Raw genomic sequence first — 20,283 nt, forward strand, 5'->3', positions numbered from 1 at the left:
TACCTTGTCAAAGGCTTTGCTAAAGTCCATGTAGACAACGTCTACTGCACTGCCCTCATCTACCTTCTTGGTCACTCCCTCAAAAAACTCAATCAAATTTGTGAGACATGATTTTCCACGCACAAAGCCATGCTGACTGCCCCGAATCAGTCCTTGCCTCTCTAAATGCTTGTCGATCCTGTCTCTCAGAATACCTTCTAGCAACTTACCTACTACAGACGTTAGGCTCACCGGTCTGTAGTTCCCAGGCTTTTCCCTGCTGCCCTTCTTAAACAAGGGCACAACATTCGCCACTCTCCAATCTTCAGGCACCTCACCTGTGGCTGCCGATGATTCAAATATCTCGGTTAGGGGACCCGCAATTTCCTCCCTAGCCTCCCACAACATCCTGGGATACATTTCATCAGGTCCCGGGGATTTATCTACCTTGATGCGCTTTAAGACTTCCAGCACCTCCTCCTCTGTAATATGCACACTTCTCAAGACATCACTATTTATTTCCCTTAGTTTCCTAACATCCATGCCTTTCTCCACCGTGAATACCGATGAGAAATATTCATTCAGGATCTCACCCAACTCTTGTGGCTCTGCACATAGATGTCCTTGTTGATCCTTAAGAGGCCCTACTCTGTCCCTAGTTACTCTTTTCCCCTTTATGTATCTGTAGAATCTCTTTGGATTCTCCCTTGCATTATTTGCCAAAGCAATTTCATGTCCCCTTTTTGCCCTCCTGATTTCCCTCTTAACTCTATTTCGACAATCTCTATACTCTTCAAGGGATCCACTTGATCCCAGTTGCTTTTGTACGTCATATGCCTCCTTCTTCTTTTTGACCAGAGTCTCAATATCTCGAGTCATCCAGGGTTCCCTACTTCTACCAGCCTTGCCCTTCACTCTAAAGGGAATGTGCTTACCCTGCACCCTGGTTAACACATTTTTAAAAGCCTCCCATTTACCAGCCGTCCCTTTGCCTGCCAATAGTCTCCCCCAATCTACCTCTGCAAGTTCCTGTCTGATACCATCAAAATTGGCCTTGCCCCAATTAAGAATTTTAACTCTTGGGCCAGACCTATCATTCTCCATAGCTATCTTAAAACTAATGGAATTATGGTCACTTGTCCCAAAGTGATCCCTCACTAGCACTTCTGTCACTTGCCCTTCCTTATTTCCCAAGACGAGGTCAAGTTTTGCCCCCTCTCTAGTCGGTCCATCCACATACTGAATGAGAAATTCCTCCTGAATACACTCAACAAATTTCCCTCCATCCAAGCCCCTAATGCTATGGCTGTCCCAGTCAATGTTGGGAAAGTTAAAGTCCCCTACTACTACCACCCTATTATTCTTGCAGCTATCTGTAATCTCCTTACATATTTGCTCCTCAATTTCCCGCTGACTATTTGGGGGCCTGTAGTACAGTCCTACCAAGGACTGGGAGTGGGGAGATTTTGGAAATCGCTCCCACAGGGAGTGGGGAGAATGTGGAACTCGCTCCCACGGGGAGTGGGGAGAATGTGGAACTCGCTCCCACAGGGGGCAAAATTCTCTGGTACCGGCGCGATGTCCGCCGACTGGCACCCAAAACGACGCAAATCAGTTGGGCATCGCGCCGCCCCAAAGGTGCGGAATGCTCCGCATCATGGTGGGCAGAGCCCCAACCTTAAGGGGTAGGCCCGCGCCGGACAAATTTCCTCCTCGCCAGCTGGCGGAAAAGCCTTTGGTGCCCCGCCAGCTGGCACGGAAATGACATCTCCGGGTGGCGCATGCGCGGGAGCGTTAGCGGCCGTTGACGGCATTCCCGCGCATGCAGCCTCTTCCGCCTCCGACATGGTGGAGACCGTGGCGAAGGCGGAAGGAAAAGAGTGCCCCCACGGCACAGGCCCGCCCGCGGATTGGTGGGCCCCGATCGCGGGCCAGGCCACCGTGGGGGCACCCCCCGGGGCCAGATCGCCCCGCGCCCCCCCCCCAGGACCCCGGAGCCCGCCCGCGCCGCCTTGACCCGCCGGTAAGGTAGGTGGTTTAATCTACGCCGGAGGGAAAGGCATTTTAGCAGCGGGACTTCCGCCCATCCGGGCCGGAGAATCGCGGGAGGGGGGCCCGCCAACCGGCGCGATCCCGCCCCCCGCCGAATATCCGGTGCTGAAGGATTCGGCAACCGGCGGGGGCGGGATTCACACCAGCCCCCAGCGATTCTCCGACCCGGCGGAGGGGGTCGGAGAATCTCGCCCAGGGAGTGGGGAGAATGTGGCACTCGCTCCCATGGGGAATGGGGAGAATGTGGGACTCGCTCCCACAGGGCGAGGGCGGAATGTGGAACTCGCTCCCACGGGGAGTGGGGAGAATGTGGGACTCGCTCCCACAGGGCGAGGGCGGAATGTGGAACTCGCTCCCACAGGGAGTGGGGAGAATGTGGAATTCGCTCACATGGGGAATGGGGAGAATGTGGAACTTGCTCCCACAGGGAGTGGGGAGAATGTGGAATTCGCTCACATGGGGAATGGGGAGAATGTGGAACTCGCTCCCACGGGGAGTGGGGAGAATGTGGAACTTGCTCCCACAGGGAGTGGGGAGAATGTGGAACTCACTCCCACGGGATAGAGGATGAGCCACGATCAAATTGAATGGCGGAACAGGCTGGAAAGGCCAAACTGCGTCCTCCTGCTCCTGTTTTCTACGTCTCTACGTCACTTCAGAGGGCGGCGAGGGAAACTCCCTGCGGTCCAGAGTATTCCGGGCCTTGGATTTATAGGCCGACAGTTCCGGTTGTGATGCGTGTCAAATCCCACGGGACGTCCAGAACCCGTATTAAAGCGCAGTTCCTGCTCGCCAAGCCTCCCACTGCTGGCCCTAATGGACATCCTGACAGGTTAATCTCCAGGTCTTTAAACGCCTCCTTGTCTGGAAGCGAAAATGATGTCAAGTGATCTCCCCAGGCTTCCCAGGCAGACGGGGTAATGGATCTCCACACTGGCAGCTAAGCTCCGAGACTGAGAAGTGATTAATCTGATGCAACATTAAATAGGTTCTGACATTATACAACCGCACTGGTGAGCCCACATCTGGAGTCCTGTGGACGGTATCAGCCTCCTTATTTGGGGAAGGATGTAAATGTGTTGGAAACAGTTCGGAGAAGGTTTACCAGACTCATACCAGGAATGGGCGGGTTGTCCAATGAGGGAACGTCGGACAGGCCGGGATTGCATCCCGCTGGGAGTTTAGAAGATTCAGAGGCAACTCGGTTACAACCTTTTCAGATCCTGAGGTGGGGTCTCGACAGGGTGGCTGTGGAGAGGGTGTTTCCTCTTGTGGAAGAATCTAGAACTGGGGGTGTGGGTGTTTAAAAGTAAGGGGGTCGCCCATTTCAGATGGAGTTTCTCTCAGACGGTCGAGAGTCTCCCCCCCGCAACCCTCGATGCCCTCCCGCGTCTCCAAACCCGCGTCTCCAAACCTCAGTTTTTCAGGCCGCCTGTCTTTTGTTCTTCGAGTTGCTGCGTTTTGTCTCAACCTCACGCAGCTCTGGCGCCTTGTCCCGCCCCTCCGCCCTGATGACGAGCAGAAAAAGGAACTCGTAACGTGAACCCTGCTTTCTCGCCCAGCGTTCAGGCCGACCATACGATGCTCGGCCTTGACGAGGGCTTGGCTGAATAACGGGGAACAGAGAGGCCGAATAAATAGGCCCTGTCCATATCGACGAGCCCCAGCCGGTGGAGTGCGACAACGATGCACTTTGGGAGGACTGGCGAGGCACGGGGATACACAATGAACGTCAGGAGGTGCAGAGGACCAGAGGGGCCTTGGGATTACAGAAAAGTAGAAACATGGAACCCAGGAGCAGGAGTGGCCATTTCGAACCTGCTCCACCATTCAAAATGATCATGGCCAATCCTCAGCGCCATATACCCGTTTACTCCCCATACCCCTTGATGACACTAAAATCTAAAATATCTCTCTCTCTTTTTTGAATACCTTCAGTGACTTGGCCTCCACAGCCTCCCGTGGCAAAGAATTTCACAGGCTCTCAGAGCGAAGAAATTTCTCCTCATCTCAGTCCTAAATTCTTTTAAAATTAATTTTTCCACGATGTGGGCGTCGCTGTTTCGGCCAGCATTTAGTGCCCCTCAGAAGGTGGGGGTGAGTTGCCTTCTTGAACAGCTGCAGTCCCTGAGGTGTAGGTGCACCCACTGTTCTGTTAGGGAGGGAGTTCCAGGATGTTGCCTCAGCGACAGTGAAGGGACGGGGATATTTGTTCAAGTTGGGATGGTGAGTGACTTCGAGGGGAACCAGGTGGTTCCCAGGCATCTGCTGCTCTTGTCCTTCGAGGCGGTAGTGGTTGTGGGTTTGGAAGGTGCTGTCTAAGGAACCTTGGTGAGTTACTGCAGTGCATCTTGTAGATGGTACACACGGCTGCCACTGTTCGTCGGAGGTGGAGGGTATGAATGTTTGCGGAAGGGGGAGCAATCAAGCGGTCTGCGTTGTCCTGGATGGTGTTGAGCTTCTTGAGTGTTGTTGGAGATGCACTCATTCAGGCAAGTGGAGAGTATTCCATTACACTCCTGACTTGTGCGTTGTAGATGGTGGACAGGCTTTGGGGGGGTCAGGAGGTGAGTTACTCTCCGCAGGATTCCCAGCCTCTGACCTGCCCTGGCAGCCACAGTATTAATATGGCGGGGTCCAGTTCAGTTTCTGATCAATGGTAACCCCCAGGATGTTGATTCATAGAATCATAGAATTTACAGTGCAGAAGGAGGCCATTCGGCACATCGAGTCTGCACCGGCCCTTGGAAAGAGCGCCCTACCCAAGCCCACACCTCTACCCTATCCCCGTAACTCATTGCGGGGGATTCAGCGATGGTAATGCCACTGAATGTCAAGGGGCAGTGGTTAGATCCTGTCTTGTAGGAGATGGTCATTGCCTGGCACTCGTGTGGCACGAATGTAACTTGCCACTGGTCAGCCCGAGCCTGGACATTGCCCAGATCTTGCTGCATTTGGACATGGACTGAGGAGTCGCGAATGGTGCTGAACATTGTGCAGTCATCCGCCAACATCCCCATTTCTGACCTTGCGATGGAAGGAAGGTCATTGATGAAGCAGCTGAAGGTGGTTGGGCCTAGGACACTACCCTGTATCCTGAGAAGGTGTCGCCTGGTTCTAGATACCACCAACCAGGAAAAATGCCCTCCCTGTATCAAGTCTGTCCAGTCCTGTTAGAATTTTATATTAGATCTCCTCTCAGCCACAAAGCAGCGTAGATAAGGTGGTTAAAAAGACCTACGGGATACTTATCTTTATTAATTGAGGCACAGATTTTAAGAGCAGGGAGGTTATAACGGAGCTGTATAAAACTCTGGTTAGGCCACAACTGGAGTACTGTGTGCAGTTCTGGTCGCCACACTATCGGAAGGATGTGGTCGCAGGAGACAGGGTTCAGAGGAGGTTCGCCAGGATGTTGCCTGGGATGGAGTGTTTCAGCTATGAAGAGAGGCCGGTTAGTCTGGGGTTGTTTTCCTTGGAGCAGAGAAAGCTGATGGAGGACCTCATCGAGGTGCACAAAATTATGAGCGACATAGATAGGATAGATAGGGAGGAACCTTTCCCCTGAGTCGAGGGAAGGCAGAGATAGGGGTGGTAGAGGTGGGAACACACAACATTTAAGAAGCATTCAGATGAGTATTTCAAACATTACAGCACACAAATTTCATGTGCTGGAAAATGGGATTGCAATAGATACAGTGTTTGATGGGCTGGCACATCCACAGTGGGCCGAATAGTCCATTTCTGTGCTGTAAACCTCTATGACTCTGTGGCTTTATGATCAGTGAATGGGCCTCAACTCTTCAGGATCAGTATTAATGACTTCAATGATGGGACCAAGTGGATTGTAACCAAATTTGCTGATGGTACTAAGATTGCCAGGAAGGTGAGCTGTGAGGAGAATACAAAGTGTTTGTAAAAGGGAAATTGAGAGGTTAAGTTAGTGGGCAAAGGTTTGACAGCTAGGAAATAGTGACATAGTCCACTTTGGCAGGTTGAACAGAAAAGCAGAATATCGAAGAGCCTGTGGAATGCGGCGTTACAGAGGGATCTGGGTGCCCTTGTAGACAAATCACAAAAACTTATCTTAAGGACATAGCGAGTGTGTGGGAAGGCAAATGGAATGTCGTCCTTTATCGCAAGGGGTGGGGGTGAATGGAGTATAAAGGTCATAATGTTGCTCCAACTGTACAGGGTGGTGGCCGTTTCCGCACCTGGAGTACTGCGTACAGTTTTTGGCCTCCTTATCCTTACTAGAGGAGGGGGATTCACTCATGTTGGAGGCCATTCGGGGAAGGTTCACGGGGCCGATTCCTGGGATGAAAGATGGGGGGGGGGGGGTTGTCTGATGAGGAAAGGGTTGAGCAGGTCGGGGCCCTGTACCCTTGAGGAACGGGAGGCGATTTTATTGAGACATATCAAATTCTGACGGGGGAGGGGGTGGATGCTGAGAGGGTGTTTCCCCCTTCGTGAGGGGGAATCTAGAACTGGGGGGAGGGGGAACAGTTTGAGAAGATGGATATGAGGAGGAGTTTTTTTCTCTGGGTGGTGGGGGGGGGGGGGGATCAGTCTGTGCAACCTCCCACCCCCACCCCAGACAGCAGTGGGGGCTGCGGCTCTTTGAATATATTCAAGGCCCGGTTGGACAGATTTCTGATCAACGAGAGGGTCAAGGGTCATGGGGGGAGGGGGAGAGGCAGACAGCAAAGTGGAGTTGAGATCCCGATCAGATCAGACACGGGTCTTATCGGATGGAGGTGGGGGAGCAGGACTCGAGGGGATGAATGGCGTCCTCCCCACTATTATTGCTTATGTTTGAATTTAATCGCTGTCGTTTCTCTCTCTCTCTCCCCAGACGACAAAGGTGGAGATGGTTACTCATCGGACAGCCAGCGCTCTTTCACTGGGGACGAGTTCACCGCCAACGAGAGCTCGCGGCTCATACCCACTCCAGGAGGGACGACCGCGGACACGCCGCGAGGTAAACAAAGGCCCCCCCCCGCCAACTCCCAGGCTGGGGGCAGGAACCAAACCCAGCCCAGGCCCCTTCCCTCCCCCACCTCCCAGGGAAGGAGGGGATCCGAGATCTTCCTCCTCCACCTGTCCCGGGAGTCGGTGTCACTCGCCGGGCCGACCCCCCCCCCCCCGCTTGCCGCACCTCACTCCAATCCAATCCACTACCTCTCCGAGTCCCCCAGTGGGGGGAGATGTGGGGGGGGGGGGACACACAACCAAACTGGAAAATGTGCAAGGGACAAAGAGCGAGAGAAAGAGACAGAAGATGTGTGAGGGAAAGAGGGAGAAAGAGAGGAAAGAGAAAATGCTGGAAAATCTCAGCAGGTCTGGCAGCATCAGTAGGGAGAGAAAAGAGCTAACGTTTCGAGTCCGATGTCTCTTTGTCAAAGCTAACAGACAGAGAATGTGTGAAATATTTATACGGTGGAGTGAGAATGAAAGATGAGTCATAGCCACAGAAACCCAGGGAAACCGGATGCTAATGGCCACAGAAACCAAGGGGAAGAGTGCTCATGGCAGTCCCCAGAGAGGACAAAAGGTGAGAAAGGCCAAACAGCAGAGAAACTAACATCAGAGGATGACCTGTAGATGTGGGGGGAGGGAAAGCAAAGAGGAGAAAGGTGAAGGAAAGTTGATAAGATGGGGGGGGGGGGGGGAATTAAATATATATTAAGAAAGAAAGAATTGGTAAAAATGAAATGAAAACAAATGGGTCGAGGTGGGGTAGAGCTGATCATCTGGAGTTGTTGAATTCAATGTTCAGGCCGGAAGGCTGTAGCGTGCCTAACCGGAAGATGAGATGTTGTTCCTCCAGTTTGCGTTGAGCTTCACTGGAACATTGCGGCAGGCCAAGGACAGACATGTGGACACGGGAGCAGGGTCTTGTTTAAAATGATAAGCAACAGGAAGGTCAGGGTCCTAGGAGAAAGAGAGATTGCACGTGAGAGAGAGAGAGAGAAAAACTGTGTGAGAGAGAGGGTGAGAGAAAAAATGTGAGAGAAAGAGAGAATGTGAGAGAAAGTGGGAGAAAGAGACAGAGAATGTGTGAGGGAAAAAGAGATTGCGTGTGAGAGAGAGGGAATGTGTGAGAGAAAAAGAGATTGCGTGTGAGAAAGAGAGAATGTGTGAGAGGAAGAGATTGCGTGTGAGAAAGAGAGAATGTGTGAGAGAAACAGGAAAAATGTGAGAGGGGAAAATGTGAGGAAGAGAGAGAATGTGTGAGAGCGAGAATGTGTGACAGGAAGTGAGAGACAGAGAGGATGTGTGCGAGAAAGTAAGAGGACTTGTGAATGAAAGAGAAAATGCATGAGAAAGATAGGGGCGGGATTCTCAATCGGAAAACGCGATTGGGCGGAGAATAGATTTGTGTGACAAAATCGCTGCGGGTGCTGGATTTGACGGCAAATCGCAATTCTCCGGTGCCTCGACAGGGCCGTCAATGCGGTCCAGAACGCACCTACAGACAACACCGCTTCCATATCATTAGCGGGCCCGACCCGGGATTCTCTGGGGCATCCACGATTCTCCGCATCTGATTGGCCGAGTGTATTTACAGTGCCCTAGTGTATCTACATTAACCCCTTGTGTATTTACAGTGATGATGCATATCACCACAGTCCCTAAGAGCCTCCCCCTCTTCAGGCTCCTCTACATCCCCCTTCACCCCCCCCCCCCCCCCCCACCACCCCTCAACCTCCCACAGGCCTCTGATTACCTGCTCTGCATCTCCCCTCCATTCATACCCCCCTGCATCATCCTTTCCTGGCCCCCCCCCACCCCCTCAGGCCCTGACCCTTGGCAGTGCCAACCTGGCACCTGCACACCTTGACTCTGCCACCCTGGGAGTTCTACTGCTGGATTTGAGGTGCCACCTGGGCACCTTGGCAGTCCCAGGGAGATAGTGCCAAGGTGGCCGTGCCAAGGTGCCCACATTGCAGGGGGAGGGCCAGGTGACCACCCTGCATTGTCCCTGACCACCCAGGGGCCTCCGATGGCCCAGGAGACCCCCAGGTGCTGTTCCACCTGGTCCTGCCCATTGTGTGTGGGATTTGGGGGTGACCTGGGTAGATCCCGCGAGCCTTCATGAAGCCAGCGGGAGACGTGGCCGGGAGACCATGGCCAGAATGTGTGACTGAGAGAGAATCTGTCAGAGATGGGGATAGAGAGAGTGAGAGAATGATTGAGAGAAAGAGGATGTTGACGATGTAAGAGTGGCGGATAGAGGCGCATGGGGTGTGGAAATGCTAGCACGGACAGATGGGCTGAATGGCATGAACACTGAAACCCGCTGTAAATGTCAGTGCAATGTGCACGTTGGGCAAAGGGTGTGCATCAAGGTCCAGGGCGCGAGCCCCGACGCCGGTGTGCGATTCTGCGAGGTGCGGAGCATCGGCGCCTCGTGGCCCGCTGTCCGAGGCCGGGCCGTAAATTCTCTAGCCTGGATGGGCCGAGCGGCCGCGCGGAAACGGCAGAGTCCCGCCGACGCCGTTCACCCCTGGTCGCTGCTAGCGGGAACACTGCGCGAAGGGTCGGGGACGGCCTGTGGGGGGGGGGGGGGGGGCCCTCCGATGGGGTCTGGCCCGCGATCGTGGCCCACCGATCGGCGGGCTGGACTCTCCCTCGCCGGGCCTACTTTGTTGCGCGGCCGGCCCCTGAACGCCCACGCCATGTTGCGTAGGGGCCGGCGCGATGAAGATGTCCCCCGCGCAGGCGCAGGTTGGCGCAGCGCCCATTTGGCACCCGGAAGGGAGGCTGGGGCGGCATGAGGCGCTCCAGCGCCGTGCTGTCCCGCTGTGGGGGCCAGAATCGGTCGTCCCCGCGCCCGTTTCGCGCCGTCGTGAAACGCAACGGCGTTCACGATGGCGCGAACACTTAGTCTCCATTTTGGAGAATCGCGCCCCAGTCTCTCGGGCTCACAAAGGTGAATGTCCAGATTCACCGTGGTGGGTGGGAGATACAGACAGAGGAGAGAGAGAGAGAAGGTGGGGGGGGGGGGGGGGGGGGGTAGGGTACAGAAAGCAACGACAGAGTTGGAATGAGGAATGATGCTGATTAGACAACTGCATGCACTCAGTCCCTCCCCAGCATTCATCTTCACTTAAAGAGTTCTTGCTGAGCTTGAGAACAAGCTGCTCCCAGAGGGCAAAGTCTGATCAATTAGAGCACAGACCAGAGAGGCGAATTGGCAATTAAGCACTGGCCTGTCCTGTCCAAACCCTGTCCATTTAATGAACCATTCAAAAAGACAATCCCTGCTGCATCTTGGCACACACAAGGGCCATTCTTACACAACAGGATCCCAGTGTGAGTCCCGCAGTGATGCCAATCACTCTCACGGTCACCTATAGTGTGGAGGGAGCTTTACTCTGTATCTAACCCCGTGCTGTACCTGTCCTGGGAGTGTTTGATGCGGACAGTGTAGAGGGAGCTTTACTCTGTATCTAACCCCGTGCTGTACCTGTCCTGGGAGTGTTTGATGGGGACAGTGTAGAGGGAGTTTTACTCTGTATCTAACCCCGTGCTGTACCTGTCCTGAGAGTGTTTGATGGGGACAGTGTAGAGGGAGCTTTACTCTGTATCTAACCCCGCGCTGTACCTGTCCTGGGAGTGTTTGATGGGGACAGTGTAGAGGGAGCTTTACTCTGTATCTAACTCCGTGCTGTACCTGTCCTGGGAGTGTTTGTTGGGGACAGTGTAGAGGGAGCTTAACACTGTATCTAACCCCGTGCTGTACCTGTCCTGGGAGTGTTTGATGGGGACAGTGTAGAGGGAGCTTTACTCGGTAACAAACCCCGTGCTGTACCTGTCCTGGGAGTGTTTGATGGGGACAGAGTAGACGGAGCTTTACTCTGTATCTAACACCGTGCTGTACCTGTCCTGGGAGTGTTTGATGGGGACAGTGTACAGGGAGATTTAGTCTGTATCTAACCCCTTGCTGTACCTATCCTGGGAGTTTTGGATGGGGACAGTGTCGAGGGAGCTTCACTCTGTATCTAATCCTGTGCTGGACCTGTCTTGGGAGTGTTTGATGGGGACAGTGTAGAGGGAGCTTTACTCTGTATCTAACCCCGTGCTGTACCTGTCCTGGGAGTGTTTGATGGGGGCAGTGTAGAGGGAGCTTAACACTGTATCTAACCCCGTGCTGTACCTGTCCTGGGAGTGTTTGATGGGGACAGTGTAGAGGGAGCTTTACTCGGTAACTAACCCCGTGCTGTACCTGTCCTGGGAGTGTTTGATGGGGACAGTGTAGAGGGAGCTTTGCTCTGTATCTAACTCCGTGCTGTACCTGTCCTGGGAGTGTTTGTTGGGGACAGTGTAGAGGGAGCTTTACTCTGTATCTAACCCCGTGCTGTACCTGTCCTGCGAGTGTTTGATGGGGACAGTGTAGAGGGAGCTTTACTCTGTATCTAACCCCGTGCTGTACCTGTCCTGGGAGTGTTTGATGGGGGCAGTGTAGAGGGAGCTTAACACTGTATCTAACCCCGTGCTGTACCTGTCCTGGGAGTGTTTGATGGGGACAGTGTAGAGGGAGCTTTACTCGGTAACTAACCCCGTGCTGTACCTGTCCTGGGAGTGTTTGATGGGGACAGTGTAGAGGGAGCTTTACTCTGTATCTAACTCCGTGCTGTACCTGTCCTGCGAGTGTTTGTTGGGGACAGTGTAGAGGGAGCTTTACTCTGTATCTAACCCCGTGCTGTACCTGTCCTGGGAGTGTTTGATGGGGACAGTGTAGAGGGAGCTTTACTCGGTAACTAACCCCGTGCTGTACCTGTCCTGGGAGTGTTTGATGGGGACAGTGTAGAGGGAGCTTTACTCTGTATCTAACTCCGTGCTGTACCTGTCCTGGGAGTGTTTGTTGGGGACAGTGTAGAGGGAGCTTAACACTGTATCTAACCCCGTGCTGTACCTGTCCTGGGAGTGTTTGATGGGGACAGTGTAGAGGGAGCTTTACTCGGTAACTAACCCCGTGCTGTACCTGTCCTGGGAGTGTTTGTTGGGGACAGTGTAGAGGGAGCTTTACTCTGTATCTAACCCCGTGCTGTACCTGTCCTGGGAGTGTTTGATGGGGGCAGTGCAGAGGGAGCTTTACTCTCTACCTAACCCCGTGCTGTACCTGTCCTGCGAGTGTTTGATGGGGACAGTGTAGAGGGAGCTTTACTCTGTATCTAACCCCGTGCTGTACCTGTCCTGGGAGTGTTTGATGGGGGCAGTGTAGAGGGAGCTTAACACTGTATCTAACCCCGTGCTGTACCTGTCCTGGGAGTGTTTGATGGGGACAGTGTAGAGGGAGCTTTACTCGGTAACTAACCCCGTGCTGTACCTGTCCTGGGAGTGTTTGATGGGGACAGTGTAGAGGGAGCTTTACTCTGTATCTAACTCCGTGCTGTACCTGTCCTGGGAGTGTTTGTTGGGGACAGTGTAGAGGGAGCTTAACACTGTATCTAACCCCGTGCTGTACCTGTCCTGGGAGTGTTTGATGGGGGCAGTGTAGAGGGAGCTTTACTCGGTAACTAACCCCGTGCTGAACCTGTCCTGGGAGTGTTTGTTGGGGACAGTGTAGAGGGAGCTTTACTCTGTATCGAACCCCGTGCTGTACCTGTCCTGGGAGTGTTTGATGGGGGCAGTGTGGAGGGAGCTTAACACTGTATCTAACCCCGTGCTGTACCTGTCCTGGGTGTGTTTGATGGGGACAGTGTAGAGGGAGCTTTACTCTGTATCTAACCCCGTGCTGTACCTGTCCTGGGAGTGTTTGATGGGGACAGTGTAGAGGGAGCTTTACTCTGTATCTAACCCCGTGCTGTACCTGTCCTGGGTGTGTTTGATGGGGACAGTGTAGAGGGAGCTTTACTCTGTATCTAACCCCGTGCTGTACCTGTCCTGGGAGTGTTTGATGGGGGCAGTGTAGAGGGAGCTTTACTCGGTAACTAACCCCGTGCTGTACCTGTCCTGGGAGTGTTTGTTGGGGACAGTGTAGAGGGAGCTTTACTCTGTATCGAACCCCGTGCTGTACCTGTCCTGGGAGTGTTTGATGGGGGCAGTGTGGAGGGAGCTTTACTCTGTATCTAACCCCGTGCTGTACCTGTCCTGGGTGTGTTTGATGGGGACAGTGTAGAGGGAGCTTTACTCTGTATCTAACCCCGTGCTGTACCTGTCCTGGGAGTGTTTGATGGGGACAGTGTAGAGGGAGCTTTACTCGGTAACTAACCCCGTGCTGTACCTGTCCTGGGAGTGTTTGATGGGGACAGTGTAGAGGGAGCTTTACTCTGTATCTAACTCCGTGCTGTACCTGTCCTGGGAGTGTTTGTTGGGGACAGTGTAGAGGGAGCTTAACACTGTATCTAACCCCGTGCTGTACCTGTCCTGGGAGTGTTTAATGGGGACAGTGTAGAGGGAGCTTTACTCGGTAACTAACCCCGTGCTGTACCTGTCCTGGGAGTGTTTGTTGGGGACAGTGTAGAGGGAGCTTTACTCTGTATCTAACCCCGTGCTGTACCTGTCCTGGGAGTGTTTGATGGGGGCAGTGCAGAGGGAGCTTTACTCTCTACCTAACCCCGTGCTGTACCTGTCCTGCGAGTGTTTGATGGGGACAGTGTAGAGGGAGCTTTACTCTGTATCTAACCCCGTGCTGTACCTGTCCTGGGAGTGTTTGATGGGGGCAGTGTAGAGGGAGCTTAACACTGTATCTAACCCCGTGCTGTACCTGTCCTGGGAGTGTTTGATGGGGACAGTGTAGAGGGAGCTTTACTCGGTAACTAACCCCGTGCTGTACCTGTCCTGGGAGTGTTTGATGGGGACAGTGTAGAGGGAGCTTTACTCTGTATCTAACTCCGTGCTGTACCTGTCCTGGGAGTGTTTGTTGGGGACAGTGTAGAGGGAGCTTAACACTGTATCTAACCCCGTGCTGTACCTGTCCTGGGAGTGTTTGATGGGGGCAGTGTAGAGGGAGCTTTACTCGGTAACTAACCCCGTGCTGAACCTGTCCTGGGAGTGTTTGTTGGGGACAGTGTAGAGGGAGCTTTACTCTGTATCGAACCCCGTGCTGTACCTGTCCTGGGAGTGTTTGATGGGGGCAGTGTGGAGGGAGCTTAACACTGTATCTAACCCCGTGCTGTACCTGTCCTGGGTGTGTTTGATGGGGACAGTGTAGAGGGAGCTTTACTCTGTATCTAACCCCGTGCTGTACCTGTCCTGGGAGTGTTTGATGGGGACAGTGTAGAGGGAGCTTTACTCTGTATCTAACCCCGTGCTGTACCTGTCCTGGGTGTGTTTGATGGGGACAGTGTAGAGGGAGCTTTACTCTGTATCTAACCCCGTGCTGTACCTGTCCTGGGAGTGTTTGATGGGGGCAGTGTAGAGGGAGCTTTACTCGGTAACTAACCCCGTGCTGTACCTGTCCTGGGAGTGTTTGTTGGGGACAGTGTAGAGGGAGCTTTACTCTGTATCGAACCCCGTGCTGTACCTGTCCTGGGAGTGTTTGATGGGGGCAGTGTGGAGGGAGCTTAACACTGTATCTAACCCCGTGCTGTACCTGTCCTGGGTGTGTTTGATGGGGACAGTGTAGAGGGAGCTTTACTCTGTATCTAACCCCGTGCTGTACCTGTCCTGGGAGTGTTTGATGGGGACAGTGTAGAGGGAGCTTTACTCTCTATCTAACCCCGTGCTGTACCTGTCCTGGGTGTGTTTGATGGGGACAGTGTAGAGGGAGCTTTACTCTGTATCTAACCCCGTGCTGTACCTGTCCTGGGAGTGTTTGATGGGGACAGTGTGGAGGGAGCTTTACTCTGTATCTAACCCCGTGCTGTACCTGTCCTGGGAGTGTCTGATGGGGACAGTGGAGCTTTCCTCTATACCAGAGAGAAGGGAACAAGATAGCCAAGAAGAGAGAGGGCAATGGAGACCCCATAGGGAGGGCAATGAGAGACCCCGGAGGGAGGGCAATGAGAGACCCCAGAGGGAGGGCAATGAGAGACCCCCGAGAGAGGGCAATGATAGACCCCAGAGGGAGGGCAATGAGAGACCCCAGAGAGAGGGCAATGAGAGACCCCGGAGGGAGGGCAATGAGTGACCCCTGAGGGAGGACAATGGGAGACCCAAGAGGGAGGGCATTGAGAGTCCCCGGAGGGAGGGCAATGAGAGACCCCAGAGGGAGGACAATGGGAGACCCCAGAGGGAGGGCAGTGAGAGACCCCAGAGAGAGGGCAATGGAAGACCCCAGAGGGAGGACAATGGAAGACTCCAGAGGGAGGGCAATGAGAGACCGCAGAGGGAGGGCGGTTGGAGAACCCAGAGGGAGGGCAATGAGAGACCCCAGAGGGAGGGCAATGAGAGACCCCAGAGGGAGGGCATTGAGAGACCCCAGAGTGAGGGCAATGAGAGACTCTGGAGGGAGGGCATTGAGAGACCCCAGAGGGAGGGCAATGAGAGACCGCAGAGGGAGGGCAGTTGGAGAACCCAGAGGGAGGGCAATGAGAGACCCCAGAGGGAGGGCAATGAGAGACCCCAGAGGGAGGGCAATCAGAGACCCCAGAGGGCGGGCAACGAGAGATCCTGGAGGGAGGCAATGGGAGACCCCAGAGGGAGGGCAATGGGAGACCCCAGAGGGAGGGCAATGAGAGACCCGAGAGGGAGGACAATGAGAGACCCCAGAGGGAGGGCAATGAGAGACCCCCGTGAGAGGGCAATGGGAGACCCCAGAGGGAGGGCAATGGGAGACCCCAGAGAGAGGGCAATGAGAGACCCCCGAGGGAGGGCAATGAGAGACCCGAGAGGGAGGGCAATGAGAGACCCCAGAGGAGGGCAATGAGAGACCCCATAGGGAGGACAATGAGAGACCCCAGAGGGAGGGCAATGAGAGACCCCGGAGGGAGGGCAATGAGAGACCCCAGAGAGAGGGCATTGAGAGACCCCAGAGGGAGGGCAATGCGAGACCCCAGAGGGAGGGCAATGGGAGACCCCAGAGGGAGGGCAATGAATGACCCCGGAGGGAGGGCAATGAGAGACCCCAGAGGGAGGGCAATGAATGACCCCGGAGGGAGGGCAATGAGAGACCCCAGAGGGAGGGCAATGAGAGACCCCAGAGGGAGGGCAATGAGAGACCCCAGAGAGAGGGCATTGAGAGACCCCAGAGGGAGGGCAATGGGAGACCCCAGAGGGAGGGCAATGAGAGACTCTGGAGGGAGGGCATTGAGAGACCCCAGAGGGAGGGCAATGAGAGACCCCAGAGGGAGGGCAATGAGAGACCCCAGAGTGAGGGCAATGAGAGACTCTGGAGGGAGGGCATTGAGAGACCCCAGAGGGAGGGCAATGAGAGACCCCAGAGGGAGGGCAATGAGAGACTCTGGAGGGAGGGCATTGAGAGACCCCAGAGGGAGGACAATGAGAGACCCCAGAGTGAGGGCAATGAGAGACTCTGGAGGGAGGGCATTGAGAGACCCCAGAGGGAGGGCAATGAAAAAATTGCTGAATGGAACCAAGTGAACACGTCGTGTTTGATTGACGTTGATTCAAGTTGATTGAAGTTAAGAAGAGCAGGTGTTAAGGTTCCATTTGTGAAACTTTTACGTCCAGTAAGAAGATGATGGATTTCAAAAATACTTCACGATATACGAGGAAGCACGGAATGTGAAGTGGAATCAGCAAAATGCATTCGAGCTCTGGAGAAGACATGAAAACAACAAGACGAAACGCAAACTTGGAGAATAAAGAAGTTGTAAAAACAATTTACCAAATGAAGTTAAGGAGGGAGAATTAATGAGAGAAATGGGGAAGAAGCTGAACTCCACTTGAAACAACTGGAAAATGAGAAAAGTCCAGTGAGGAATTGAATTCACAGGTGAGACTAAGATGAGTGGTAGAGCAAAGTGTTCAGAGGGCACTGAAAGTTTGCAGAGGGATATACATAGTTCAAGTGAGTGGGCAAGGATCTGGCAGGTGGAGTTCAATGTTGGTAAATGTGAGGTCATCCATTTTGGTCGGAATAACAGCAAAATGGACTATTATTTAAAAGGTAAAATAATTGCAGCAAGGACCTGAGTGTCTTTGTGCATTAATCGCAAAAAATTGGTGTGCAGGTGCAGCAGGTAGTTAAGAAGGCAAATTGAGTTTTGCCCTTCATTGCTAGAGGGTTGGAGTTTAAAAGCAGGGAGGTTATGTTGCAGCTGTATAGGGTGCTGGTGAGGCCACACCTGGAGTACTGTCTCCAGTTTTGATCTCCTTACCTGAGAAAGGATGTATTGGAACTGGAGGGTGTGCAGAGGTTGATTCCGGAGTTGAGAAGTTTAGCTTATGAGGAGGGACTGAATGGGCAGCACGGTAGCACAGTGGCTAGGACTATTACTTCACAGCACCATTGTCCCAGGTTCGATTCCCGGCTTGGGTCACTGACTGCGTGGAGTCTGCACGTTTTCCCCGTGTCTGCGTGGGTTTCCTCCGGGTGCTCCGGTTTCCTCCCACAAGTCCCGAAAGACGTGCTTGTTAGGTGAAATGGGCATTCCAAATTCTTCCTTTGTGTACCCGAACAGGTGCCGGAGTGTAACAACTAGGGGATTTTCACAGTAACTTCATTGCAGTGTTAATACAAGCCTACTTGTGACACTAATAAAGATTATTATGATTATTATTAGACTGGGACTATACTCATTGGAATTCAGAAGAATGAAGGGGGATCGTATGGAAACATATAAAGTTATGAAGGGAATAGATAAGATAGAAGCAGAGAGGTTGTTTCCACTAGTGGCATAGAACTAGGGGCATAGTCTCAAAATAAGGGGGAGCAGATTTCGGACTGAGCTGAGGAGGAAGTTCTTTACCTGAAGGGTTGTGAATCTGTGGAATTCCCCTGCCCAGTGAGGCAGTTGAGGCTACCTCGTTCAGTGTTTTTAGGTAAAAGATAGATAGGCTTTTGCACAGGTAAAAGAATTAAGGGTTACAGTGAGTGGGCGGGTAAGTGGAGGTGACCACAGAAAGATCAGCCATGATGTTATTGAATGGCGGGGCAGGCCCGAGGGGTCAGATGGCCCACTCCTGCTCCTAGTTCTTGGGCGGGATTCTCTCGCACATCGGGGCCGGGCCGGAGAATCGCCGGGACCGGCGCGAATCGCGCCACGCCGCCCCGACGGCGGTCTGCCGATTCTCCGGAGCGCGTCGCCCCTCGGGGCCTGCTCTGCGGCCCCCCCCCCCCCCCCCCCCCCCCCCGGCGATCCTCGGCCTGGGATGGGCCGAGCGGCCACGCTAAAAAAGCTGAGTCCTGCCGGCGTCGTCCACACCTGCTCTTACCCGGTGGGACCTCGGCGTGGATGCATCTGGGGGCGGCCTGGTGGGGGGGGGGGGCGATCGGGGCCCACCGATCGGCGGGCCGGCGCCTCGGGCTGGAGGCCTCTCTTGATCCGCGCCAGCCACTGTGGCCCTACGCCATGTTGCGTGGGGACCGGCGCGGAGAAGGGAGACTCTGCGCATGCGCGGCAATCGCACCCGTCCCACTGCGCATACGCAGACCCGCGGCGCCCAGCTGACGCCGGTGATTGGCAGCTGGAACGGCCTGGGTCGCTCCAGTGCCGTGCTGGCCCCCTGTAGGGGTCAGAATTGCTGATCCTGAGGTCGTGTTGACGCCGTCGAGAAACGCGACAGCGTTTACGACGGCGTCAACACTTAGCCTCAGGATCAGAGAATCCAGCCCCATATGTTCCTACGAATCGGGAGACTGTGAATCTTGGCAATGAGAAGTTAATTGAAGAGTTAAAAACATTGACACGGACAGCAGCATCAGCAATTCAGATGGCGAACGAGACTGTGATTCCGTGCCAGAAGAAGATTGCTGAAATGGTCTTACTGAGGGAAAAGCACACCGACAACCAAAATCACAAACGCTCGATGAGAAAGGTGCTGAGTCAGAATGTTGGAATGAGGAGGAGCTTTGCCATGTGACCTAAATGCCAGAAACAGAGCGACCTTTCCTTCACAGGTGACAGAACGAGACCATGAGAGGACTGTCAGCACATAAGACTGTTCTATTGTGATGATATGTGTGCATTATTACGTAAACTGCTCGGCAGAGTAAGTGTTAACATGCGACTGGATCGTGGCCTGTAGTCACATGGCCAGAGAACCGTCTCGGACACAACTCGGTAAGTAGCAAGCCTGTGTGGAACATTTCCATGGGAGACCATATTGACAACTGTATATCATTAAAACCTACCAATAAAAGTGTTTGGGCCGCCGGGCCGGAGAATCGCCGGGGGTGGGGGGGTGGGGGGCATGAATCCCGCACCCACCGGCTGCCGAATTCTTCGGCGCCGGGGTTTTGGCGGAGACGGAAATCGCGCCGCGCCGATCGGCGGCGATTGTCCGTCCTGCGATGGGTCGAGCGGCCGCCCATTTTAGGCCGGTCCCGTCGGCGTATATTCGACCTGGTACTTACCGGCGGGACCTGGTTCTGCGGGCGGCCTCCAGCGTCCTCGGGGGGGTGCGGGGGGTTCACGCCACTCCTCGGCGCCGGGACTGCCCGCCCAGCCGGGTAGGGGAGAACCCCGCCCTATGTTTAAACACACAAACCTCAATGAGCCACCAAGACTCGAACATAAAAGAAAACGTAAGTACATACGTGTTTCACAATATGAAACTTCGATAGTGGATCAAGTGGATTCGGTAGTGGATCCCAGAATTACTGCCTCTGAGATCGGGCTCCTGACGTACCAGGTAGATATGGAGGGATGGGTTGTTCGTGAACGCGTGGATCACTTGAGGGGTACGGAGATGCTCCAGCAGTCAGTGTTACCATCAAGTACAGTGGTTAGCACTGTTGCTTCACAGCTCCAGGGTCCCAGGTTTGATTCTGGGCTTGGGTCACTGACTGTGGAGTCTGCACGTTCTCCCCATGTCTGCGTGGGCCTCCTCCGGGTGCTCCGGTTTCCTGCCACATTTCCCAAAAGACGTGCTATTAGGTAATTTGGATATTCTGAATTCTCCCTCTCTGTACCCGAACAGGCGCCGGAATGTGGTAACTAGGGGCTTTTCACAGTCACTTCATTCCAGTGTTAATGTAAGCCTACTTGTGACAATAAAGATTATTATTATTATCTCTGGGCACTGAGGGACAATTTATCATGGCCAATCCACCTAACCTACACGTCTTTGGACTGTGGGAGGAAACCGGAGCACCCGGAGGAAACCCACGCAGACATGGGGAGAACGTGCAGACTCCGCACAGACAGTGACCCAAGGCCAGAATCAAACCTGATA

General features: G+C 53.9%; 1 protein-coding gene across 2 annotated transcripts in view; it reads left to right on the forward strand.

Moving 5' to 3' along the window:
* Positions 1–20,283, forward strand: part of LOC140398974 (uncharacterized) — a 185,641-nt gene that overhangs the window by 53,977 nt on the left and 111,381 nt on the right. For both annotated transcript variants that reach the window (XM_072487994.1, XM_072487993.1), the window contains exon 3: positions 6,887–7,012. In XM_072487994.1, the coding sequence (XP_072344095.1) occupies positions 6,887–7,012 (126 nt within the window). The remainder of the gene's footprint in view (positions 1–6,886; positions 7,013–20,283) is intronic.

The sequence above is a fragment of the Scyliorhinus torazame genome, chromosome 22, assembly GCF_047496885.1.
Source record: "Scyliorhinus torazame isolate Kashiwa2021f chromosome 22, sScyTor2.1, whole genome shotgun sequence".
NCBI classification, from domain to species: Eukaryota; Metazoa; Chordata; class Chondrichthyes; order Carcharhiniformes; family Scyliorhinidae; genus Scyliorhinus; species Scyliorhinus torazame.